Genomic DNA, 11,283 nt, shown 5'->3' with positions numbered 1-11,283 from the left:
AGTCGCAGGATGGCGGCTTCCAAGTCTCCTTCTCCATGTTTCCACAGGTCATGGTTCCTAGGCCGCTGCTCCCTCCTAGCTGCGGCCCTGGTCAAGGCCGGGGGGGCGTGTCTGAGGGGCGGTGCCGTTTGGAGAGGAGGAATTAAAAAAAAAAAAACTAAGTAATTAGCATCCTACGATTCCATTGGCTCTTCTGCGCCCTGCTTTGCATACGCCCGCCCTCTGGCTGCCTAGGTTTGCTGGGGCTCAGCAGGGTTTTGCAGCCGCCTGGCTACGGCGCTTTAGTGCGGGGCGGGAGCTCAAAGAGCCGCGGCCCGGATCCCGGAGCCGGGAGCCCGCTGCCCGCCGAGCTGCGGCGGCCGTATCTGGGGCGATCTCGGTCCTACCGACACTGTGGCCAGCTTTCAGAGGCTTCTGCATCCGTCCGGTCCCAGGGAGGAGAGGGCCAGACACTTTTATTTTGGATGAAAGGCGTGGGTCCTGGCAGGAGCTTCCCTCCGGGCCTGGCTTGCGGCTCAGTGCGCCCTAGCTCTGGCCCCGACTCCAGAAGATGACTTCAGTCTCTGTCGTGTATCTTCCAGTGGTGACGGCTCACGGAGGCAAGCGAAAGTAGTGGCACTTGCTGGCAACGCCAGGTGGGAAAGTGAGCCTAGGCGACGAGGAGCCGGGCTGTCCCCGTGGCCCCTGGTGCCCACAGCTCCTTGTCTTTCCTTCCCTTCGGCTCCCCGGCGGCTGCAGCATGAAGTGGCGCAGCGATGGCCAGAAGAGGTAAGAAGCCGGTGGTGCGAACGTTGGAAGATCTGACACTGGACTCGGGTTATGGTGGTGCGGCGGACTCTGTGCGCTCCTCCAACTTGTCTCTGTGCTGTTCTGACTCTCACCCGGCGTCTCCGTATGGCGGGAGCTGCTGGCCGCCTCTAGCTGACTCCATGCACAGCCGGCACAACAGCTTCGACACCGTCAACACTGCCCTGGTGGAAGACTCCGAGGGGCTGGACTGCGCCGGCCAGCACTGCTCGCGGTTGCTGCCGGACCTCGACGAGGTCCCCTGGACCCTCCAGGAACTGGAGTTGCTGCTGCTGCGCTCCCGGGATCCCCGGGCAGGCCCAGCGGCCCCCGGCAGCCTGCCCAAGGACGCACTGGCCAAGCTCTCGATGCTGGTAAGCCGGGCTCTGGTGCGCATCGCCAAAGAGGCGCAGCGCCTGAGCCTGCGCTTCGCCAAGTGCACCAAGTACGAGATCCAGAGCGCCATGGAGATTGTGCTGTCCTGGGGCCTGGCGGCGCACTGCACTGCTGCCGCGCTGGCCGCGCTGTCCCTCTACAACATGAGCAGCGCTGGCGGCGACCGCTTGGGCCGTGGCAAGTCGGCGCGCTGCGGCCTCACCTTCTCCGTGGGCCGCGTGTACCGCTGGATGGTGGACAGCCGCGTGGCGCTGCGCATCCACGAGCATGCCGCCATCTACCTGACCGCCTGTATGGAGAGCCTCTTCCGGGACATCTACACGCGGGTGTTGGCCTCCGGGCTACCTCGTAGCTGTAGCGGTCCCTGCCCTGGCTCCAGCTCGGGTTCTGGCCCAGGCCCCGGCTCAGGCCCGGGTGCTGTCCCTGCCGCGGATAAGGAGCGCGAGACGCCTGGAGGGGGAGCGGCGAGCGGTGGCCCTTGCAGCGCAGCCAGCAGCGCCAGCGGGGGCAGCAGCTGTTGCGCCCCGCCAGCCACGGCGGCGACCGCAGTCCCGCCGGCCACAGCCACAGCCGCCGCCGCCGCCGCCGCCAACCACCACCACCACCACCACACGCTTCACGAAGCGCCCAGATTCACTGTGGAGACCCTAGAGCACACGGTCAACAACGACTCGGAAATCTGGGGGCTGTTGCAGCCCTACCAGCATCTCATCTGTGGGAAGAACGCCAGCGGTAAGTGGCGGCACGGATGCCTCCCTTCCCTCACTCAACTCAGTCAACTCCGGGTTTAAGTTTGCCTCATGCCCCCCTCCCGCGTCTCTCCGGCCACTCGCGCTGTCCGCAGTCTTTGAGGTGGCGGTCAGACTGAAGACAGCTAGAAATCCGCAGGTCCATTCCTGAGCAGGGATCCGCGTAGTTGACACGGGTAGTAAAGGTCCCAGAGCACACAGGGTTCCGCCCCCCGTGCAGGGCCAGGAGATGGCTGCCTCCCGCAGCACGCGGGCAAAATCCAACACTCTTTTGTTTCTACATTTAATTTAGCATGTTATTTTATTCGGATTAGGCTTGAGATGTTTGAGTCTAGTACACATCTTCTAGAACCCTGGTTTGATTTTCAAGGTGCCACACTCGAGTTTGGCTAAGATCTGGAGGAGGTGCGTTCGCGTCTCTGCCATGCAGTTCCCTGCCTTGCCCCAGGCCCTCTGGGGTCGCTGTAGGTGCGCTGGGAAGGCATGGCTGGCTGTGGCGAAGGTGGAAGGGGAGAGCTGGGTGGACCTAAAAATGTCGAGGGAGGTATATGTGTGTGGTGGTGGCGTTGGCGGTGGGACGGCGACACTGCATAGCTCCAAGTTTCCCCGAGCAGTTTCTGAGCACTGGAACCCAGAGCTGGGGGAAAGTGGGAAGATCTAGAGATGGATAACGCAATGAATTCCAATTTCCCCGCCCTGTCACTTGGCTGAAGGAGAGGCACCAAGGACCTGGGCAGGAGGGAGGGGTTGTCAGTTAAGGGTGTCCTTTTCCGCGGGTTCTGAAATCCCCTCATTGCGCCCCACTGGAGGGCGCTGGGTGGGTTTGAACCTTCCGTCCTGACGGCAGAGTGGGTGGTGCTGGGCGTTTGTTTTCCGGGGCTCGCGCTGGCGGTCTCTGTCTGCGAAAGCCTGAGCTAGACACTTCAAAGCTTCAATTTTCCACAGGAAATGGTAGAAGAGTAACTGGAGACTCTAAAAGCGAAATAAAACTTTGCTACATATTCCAGGCGGTTTGGCTCGAGGTTGCGTGGTCGGAACGAAAAAGCAGCCTTTCTGGGTAGGTTTCATTCATGTTGCAGCCTGTCTGTTTCCTCCAAGCCGAAGGAGAGCTGCATCTGGCCTGGCTTGACTTCTGGAGTGCCAAGAGTGTGCGTGTGGGTGTGACCGCGCATGTGTGTGCAAGTGCCTTGTAAGTGTGCAAAGGAACGAGCCAGCAGGCTCCCGAGGCATAAAGCTCCAGCTGAAACCGTTTGTGAATTTACTCTGATGGACTCCCTAGATCCCTTCACCTGGATGTGATCATAGTGGGGGAGGGGAAGAAAAGAGCAAAGCGTGTGTGTGTGTGTGTGTGTGTGTGTGTGTGTGTGTGTGTGTGTGTCCGTGCGCGCTGGGGGAGGGGCTAGGATCAGCCTTGATCGCAATCCCCGAGATTCTTCTGCTTCTCTGCCAGCGCCCTTCCCCCTCTGTTGCCCTAAGGCATACTCCCCGGTGCACATACAGACATGCTCAGACACAGGCACACGCTGCAAGCACACAGGACATCCCTCTGAGGATGGAAACATCAGGTGACAGAGCATGAGGTTTCCTGTGTGCTTTTTCAGAATGGGGGGTCCACCTTCAAAGCCCGAGTTTTAAACTGTTCTTTGTTTGGAAGCCTACCCTCACCATAAAAGCACAGACCTGCTTAGTTTTCCTCGCCCCCGCAGAGCACCCCGCCCCCCAATCATTCCCTTAGCCTGAGTTATCTCAGCACTCCAGCTCCTTAGCTTCCTCTTGGGGTTCTTTCTCTCCCTCAATTTTCTTTTATGGGGAGTTCACATCCCCTTTTCTACCCCTAGGCTGCAAACACCTCATCCTGTCCCACCTCTGCCTGACGTTCTCCTAACTGTTGTTTGGGGTGACTTTCTGGGCCTCTGCCCACTAGTCTGCGGAATGCACGTTTTAAAATACAATATACCCCCAGCTTCTCTCATAGTTCTGTTAGTAGCCAATCTTTTTTCCAAACAGATTTTACTTTTGGGATCTTACCCTCTTTTAAAGACAACATTGGTGTTTATCCCTTTTGGAGTAAAGCTAATTTAAGGAGAGAGAAAACCCCAGGGCTGGTTTTGGGCAGGGTGAGTGAGTGGCGGTTGGGTCTTGAAGCCGTCACAGACTTCCCCACACCACACAGTTTCACTCCTGGGACTCAGGGCTCGCCTTCAGCCTCTTCTGGCCCAAGACACGCTGTTACTTCATCCTGCCCTCTTCATCTCTCTACAGACTTGTTCAAAATGGCCGGGCATGCATACAGAAGAGCTAAGGAATGAGTGATTAATGTTTCAGGCATCCACACCATACACCAAACACCAAGTCTGCTTCTTCCATTGTTTTGCTTGGCAGTCTTTCTGACCTGCAGGCCTTACTGAAGACCGCACACCTCCCATAATGGATTCCCCCTTTAACTCAGTAACATTGCTTATTTATTTGTTTGTGGATTCATCTGTTGTTCAATATCTATTGAACAGTTTTTAAATGCCAGGGACGGAGTAGACACTAGGTAAAGACAAAACAGTCAACATGTTCCCAGGATCACTTTATATGTATATTGATCCTCTGGGTTCCTTTAGTCTAGTACTCCTGTCAGGATGTAGCTCAGCTGATAGAGTGCTTGCCTAGCATGCACAAAGCTCCACATTCAATCCCCAGCACCGAATAAACAACTCAGGCATGTAGTACTAGTGGAGGTCGACAACGAGGCGTTCAAGACCATCCTTGGCTGCACAGCCAAGTCTGAGGCCAGTCTGGACTACGTGAGACCTTGTTTCAAACAAAGAAACAAAAAGTACTCCTGCCATCTCCCTTGTACCGTGCAAGAAACTGAGGCACAAATGGAGCTTCCGAGCATTGCTTGTTTGAGTGCAGATGGCCTAGTTCAGAGCCGTACTCTTAGCCCCGTGCATGCGTAACTTCAGCCTCGATGACTTCCCCGTCAGCAGGCCATCCTACTTCATTAGCCACACAGTTGAGTGCTGACCTCATACAATTTGCTCTTCTCTCCGTTCCCACTTATACACCTTTTATACCTGAAGATCTGAATTGCCAGTACTGAATCTTGTGTGTTTTTACAGCTTCCAAGCTGATAGGAAGACCTAATATACAGCCAGAACTTACACTTGATGCCTGTAAAATTGAGCAAGCTGTTGTACTGTGTTGTACAATGATGTTCTCAAGGAAGCTAACTGCCTTTTGAGCTTCTTGAATCTCATTTTTAATTATTAAGTGTGCTGTGTGTGTGTGTGTGTGTGTGTGTGTGCATGTGCATCATGCCACCTATGTGGAGGTCAGTGTGAATAAAAAAAAAAAAAAAAGAAATAAAAAGGAAGGCCAATACTGCTCCTGGGTATGGTGGAGGAGAAAGTTTATTGTAGAGAGCATAGTCAGAGGCAGAGCATCTTTGAGAGTCCAGAATAAACATGACCCTGAGTCAGCCCATGTGAGGAGTGGGGGGAGGGGAGAGCCGGGAGACCACCAGGGTAGAGGGTAGATCAAAAGAGGAAAAGGGGACTGTAAGTGCCTTTAGTAGAGATACCCAGACAAGTGTAGCTGGCCAGAGCTGAGAGGTTCTAGATGAGACCCCAACAGTTCTCCCTTTTGTTTATTATAAAAGGTAAGAAAATAGGAAGGGGGTGACTGATGAGGTAGGAATGAGGGCCCTGTGCTTTTTAGACTGCTTCCTGTTGTCTGGGGGAAGGGTAGCCCAGCCCCTGGGCTGGATGCCAGCCATACCCTGAAACAGGTAGGGACTGGGGGATGCTGGGAGAACCTGCCAGCCAGGTCCGCTTTGATATGTAAATAGGCCCCTCGGCCATTTGTCTTGGGTTTGGGACCTAACATCCCAGCCTTTTGATAATAAGTGAATAAAGGACAGCACAATCTTTTCTATGACTACTTCTTGTTGGCATTGGGCATCGTTGTTACGGAGAGAGGAGTGTAGGCCCTCCTTCACTTGTGGTGACATCTGGGGCTAGGTGCCTTGGAGCAGTTTGTGAGGCAGGACGACCTGGGGCTAGCCTCTTCGGAGCCGTGTAGGATGCAGATCCCAAGGGGACACAGGGCTGGCGAGTTTGGAGCAGTTTTCAGTCTAAAAGAGTGGAAGTCAGAAGACACTTCTGGGGGTCAGTTCCCTCCTCCCACCATGTGGATTCTGGGGACCAAGCTCAGGCTGGCAGGTTTGATGGCCAGCACCTCTACCTCCTGAGCCATCTTGCCAGCCCTTGGACCCTCTTTTGAAAGGTTTTCGACTTTGTCCCACACATACTGCCACTTTTGCCACTGTCTCTCCTTCACATTTAGGTACTAAACTACCACGGCTGGGGAAATCATGAAACTAGTGGGACATCAGCTGGGCGGGGCCTGGGTCCACATCAGCTGGGCGGGGCCTGGGCCCACATCAGCTGGGCGGGGCTTGGGTCCAGCATCAGCTGGGCGGGGCCTGGGTCCACATCAGCTGGGCGGGGCTTGGGTCCAGCATTAGCTGGGCGGAGCTTGGGGCATGATCTTTGTGGTGCTGTAAAAACTCTTCAGACCTAGGTTTTCTTGTGTTAATTTTTAGGTGTAGGGAAGAGACCCCAGGGACTGGTGGAGTTTCTGTGGGGTGTGAACCTGAAACAAGGAGGGAGCAGGAAGCTTTTGTCATGCTTTAGTCAAGGTATCTTAAATGCCCTCAAAGCTAGTGGTTTTTTTCACTCAATCTCGGAAGTTCTGGATCACCGCTAATCTGCCCTCTTCCCTAAGAGGGTGCAACTACTTCTCTAGCCCTTCTCAACCCACGTCTTCCTCCTCGTTCCCCCTCGGAATGCCTGGCACGTTGTAAATACTCTACTCCTTGTTGACTAACTGAATATAGTCAGCTCATCCAGTCTTTGGGATGGCAAACTGAGCCACCAGCCTTTGGAAGGGCGGTTGCTATGGGATCAGCCTCCAGTGCCACACCTCCTGGATTTGGATTCCAAGGCTGCTGTTTTCCAAGTGTTTGTTCTTTGGAGTTCCAGAGACAGCCCTCAGCTGTAGAATGAAGTTTGTAATTATGAGATTGTTTGTCCTAAGGATGTCAGTCTGGTGCCTGCTGGGGGCTAAAATGATGGTAGCAGCTGTGGTGATAATCTGGTGGTGTAGTATCTCCCTTCTCTATCACACTGAATCCATGCCCCCATATGCTCAGTGTGGAGGGAGCCAGCAGGGCACTGCACTGTAATTGGGTCTCCATTTCTTTATATGGCCAGGGCCATATAGTTCAGTGTGCCTACTTCAGGAACTGACTTGTGAGCATAACTCCATGACCAAAGAAAGAATCTTATTTTATTTCATTGAAAAAAAAAAATGTCTTCAGGGAACTTCCTGAGTGATAGAAATGTCCCTTATGATAGAGGTATCTATCTATATTTGCCCAAATGCATCCCATCATGAAATTTAGTTTCGTGCATTTCTCTATATTGTAAGATACCCTGCAGGGGTGGGAAAGGCATGTCCCTCACAAAAGCCACAGGGATCCTTGCATGAAATTTTGTATACATTCAGAAAATTCTTCAGGGAAGGCTGGAAGAGGTAGTATAGTTTGGCAAAAGCAGGGGAGGATTTTCTACTTAGAAACATCCAGTCTCTAGTCTTGGGTCCTCTGTCTTCTAGTGACAGAATTCTAGCTGGTGAATTATTGGGGTGAATTTTGTTTTTTGCATGCATGTGATGAGGATCACATAAAAAAGAGAAACACACGTTTACAAAACCAAAGGAAATACAAACCTATCATGGAGAACAATTACAGGATTAGCCCTGATTGGTCTGTGAAAGGGCCAGCTTCATAGTAGGCACTTCCTAATAACAACTTCCTTTGAAAAGCAGGTTATTCAGGCTGCTGCTACAATACTTTCGGGTTCTGCACAGTCTCTTTCCTTTCAGGGATCCCCAATCACTTCGTAAACATTAATTAACGTGAGCCCTTGCCTCAGCAGTGCTGGGGAGGTGGCTTGCAGGTCCTTTGCTTTTCTGTCGCCCTGTGAGTGCTGACTCTGCACTAAATGTTGGTTTACCTGCTGTGCAGCTGGTTGTGCTGTTCTGTGTTGCGCTGTGGCTCTGCTGGACAAAATGTCTCATGAGGAACTCGGTGTCTTCAGGGAGGCAGCAAAAACTGTCTCAGGAGCCCCACGGCGCCATGCCTCTGGACTCAGAGCACATTTTTAATTAACTGGCTCTTTGTAAATTAAAGTAAGGAATTTAGGTCAGTAGAGGGTTATTTCGTTTTCTGCCCAGGCACATCACTTCCTTGTTAGGGTGTTTGCAAGTATGATGTTTCCTGAAACATCATAATAATGGCCTAATAAAACAATGAGAGATCAGTTGGAGGCCTGAGGTCACAGGTGGGTGCTGATGGCCTCTCAATTGGAAGAAGGCTCCTGAATCTAAGTCTGTTGCTAGCTGCAGCCTTGGACCAGACAACAAGTTCACCCATAAAAATGGGTCTGATTATCATTCACTGAGAGGTAATATAAGCCTGTAATTGACTCTGGGTTCAGACATTCTGGTCAGCCTCAGCTTTCCCATGGGTATCTACTGTAGGAACCATAGCTACACTTGCAATGCTTATTATGGACCAGGCACTGTTTTTAAATGACTTCTATGTGTTATAATTGTTACAATCACATCAGTTGATAAAGGACAATCTCCAAATCTCAGGAGAAGGTCATTCTTGTTCTCTGGAACTCTGATTGGGTGAAATGTGGGCTGGAGGAAGTCAGGAGTGTCATAGGTACCGAGGCCTTGCTTGGAGCTCTGCTTTGTGTATCTTCTGTGTGTGGCACCTCCTTTGCACTCATCCAGCCCACAGATAGGAAGCCTGACAGAATGAGGGGCTTAGGAAAGCTGTGTACAGGCGGTGGTGGCGCACACCTTTAATCCTAGCACTCAGGAGGCAGAGGCAGGTGGATCTCTGAGTTTGAGCCCAGCCTGGTCTACAGAGCGAGATCCAGAACAGGTACCAAAACTACACAGAGAAACCTTGTCTTGAAAAACCAAAAAAAAAAAAAAAAAAAAAAAAAAAAAAGGAAAGCTGTGTACAGGACAAGTCCCTCTGTTTATGTATCATTAGCCATACTTGGCACATCTCTCTTGTCACCAAACATATGGACATATATGTCTTCACATCATTTTCTTTTCTCTCTGGCCATTGCTTCCATCTTGGCATTCCAGATCTTTGAATGACTCTCAGTCCCATTCACTGCATTTAATGGGACTATTCATGGCTCAGGGACCTGTAGCCAAAGTGATATGTTACCTGCCTGTCTGCATTCACACATATTACAACAGAGTGGGCTAACCACAGTGAAACCCCCTCTTGGAAAAGGGACTAGTGAGAGACTCATGGCAGGCACTGGTCCTTCGGAGTTAGAAGAGCTTGCCAAAGAAGCCCTGTGTGCATGGCCATGGGTGACATTTTTGGATTAGGCCTGGATTCTGCTCTCTGGGAAGAATTGGCTGGTTCATTGTTCTCCCCAATCCCAACTCTATCCAGCGTGAAGATTTTCTTTTTCTTTTGTTCTTCTTGGCCACACTTGAAGGAGGTCTTGCAAGGTATGGCCTCTTGAGAGGTTCTAAGTCTTCGTAGTAGAGCTCCTTCTCTTGAACTTTGGGGCACCAGGATTATTTCAGCGCTCTAACAATACGACCTTTGAAATCCAAGCTTAGAGATTGTTTTTGCAGGTGCAATTTAGTGGGATTGTCATCTGTGCCACTGTATTAGTCAGCTTTGAGTCACTATGCTGAAATACATGAAGGAACTGAATTTACAAAGAAAAAAGGTTTAGTTAATTCATTCAAGGCCATGGCGCCTGATTTGCCTCTCTTCTGTTAAGGAGTCTACGGAAATTGCAATTGCAGATGTCAGTGATAAAAGTTCCTATTGGGGTGGGGTCACTTTTTAAGTCAAGGATATATAGAGAGGTGGAATGAAACTTGGGTTTTTAAACATCCTTCTTAGGTGAGCTACCGAAGAGTCACTCAGCCACCTTCCAAAGGTACATCCACAGTGACTAAAGTTCGTCAGCTCAGTCCCACTTCTCAGAATTGCCATCTTGGGAATCAAGACAATGAACCCTGGTGGATGCTCAAACCACTCCCAGCAGGCATCCAGAATGTTAGCATCCTCGTCTGAGAGTTTTTTTCTGGACCAAATTTTATAGCCTGGATCACGCTTTGCCTCTTTACCTCCCCACTCCTCTTTCAAGCAAGCACATTGATGCCATTAGTCTGATGGGGACATTTACAGCCCTAATCTTGCACTTATTTCACTTACAATCTTCTTAATCTGTTCTCCCGTTGTTTGGGGGTCTAGAAATGGTCTTTTCCACCTCTCCACTATTCCTTTCTAATTTGACTTGCAAACTGGCTTATTTGTGCTGCAGCTAATAACTGCTAAACACGGGCAGGGTTCATCCTCACATTCTATTACCATTATCTCCCCAACCTCTTTCTACAGAGCTACAGCCCATCACCCATTAGTCCTGATGTCTAAATCACTGCAGATGCAGTTGAACCAAACATTTCACCACTGCATGACACAGGGCCCCGGTGTTTTGTCTTCTAACCATGTCCGTACAATAAGCACCTCACTTCTGGTAACAATTTCTATATTAGTTAGAGTAAGACAATTGATGTATCAGGTAAATCCTAATATCTTAGTGGCAGAACACAACAAAATTGTTTTCTGGGCTGGGAGTGTAGCTCAGTGGTAAGTATTTGCCTAGCACACACAATACCTCTGTGGCATTGCAAAAACCAACAAGAAATTCTGTTTTCTTTTTCATGTAGACTCCAGCTGATGGGGGAGTAAGAACAATGGAGTTGTCGCATGGGAGGTTTTCGTGGGACTGCTCTCGCATGTCAATCTGTTCTCCATCCCAGTGACCACTACTCTGACACATGGTCTTAACCAGATGCAAAGAGGCTGGGAGTTATGATTTCTTGATAAGTAGCTAATGACCCCAACCCCAACTTTACACTCTCAGAGGTGCATAAACCCTTTGGATATCTGGCCACTTCAATACCTGTTGGTAGGTAGTATTACCAACACTATTTTGCAGATTGAGAAGTTGAGGAAAGAAAGATTAATGGATTTGCCTAAGGTGACAGGGCTTACAAGTGACCAGACTGCATTTGTATGCCAGGCTCTCTGTATTTCCTTAAGAATGTGGAGATCAGTGTGTTATAATAAATGTGAGATGTTTATTTTGCTCTCTCTCTTCCATGACACACATTTAGAAGCTGCTATCTTTATTACTGATAGTGTCTTCCTGTGCTAGAAGTGGTGTAGCTCACCAGT

At 50.7% G+C, this 11,283-nt stretch overlaps 1 protein-coding gene across 5 annotated transcripts in view; it reads left to right on the top strand.

The window, feature by feature from the left end:
- The first annotated feature begins 268 nt into the window (after window positions 1–268).
- The window catches only part of Abtb3 (ankyrin repeat and BTB domain containing 3), a 266,416-nt gene continuing 255,401 nt past the window's right edge, over window positions 269–11,283 (top strand). For 4 of the 5 annotated variants that reach the window (XM_042263134.2, XM_042263132.2, XM_076554452.1 and 1 more), the window contains exon 1: window positions 284–1,914. In XM_042263134.2, the coding sequence (XP_042119068.1) occupies window positions 756–1,914 (1,159 nt within the window). In that variant the 5' untranslated portion in view covers window positions 284–755. Of the gene's footprint in view, window positions 1,915–11,283 lie in introns of all 5 variants that reach the window. The other variant, XM_016005496.3, reaches the window with a different exon arrangement.

The sequence above is a fragment of the Peromyscus maniculatus genome, chromosome 18 (assembly GCF_049852395.1).
Source record: "Peromyscus maniculatus bairdii isolate BWxNUB_F1_BW_parent chromosome 18, HU_Pman_BW_mat_3.1, whole genome shotgun sequence".
NCBI lineage: Eukaryota > Metazoa > Chordata > Mammalia > Rodentia > Cricetidae > Peromyscus > Peromyscus maniculatus.
The sequence above is the reverse complement of the archived record's forward strand: the minus strand, read 5'-3'. Positions and strand labels throughout refer to the sequence as shown.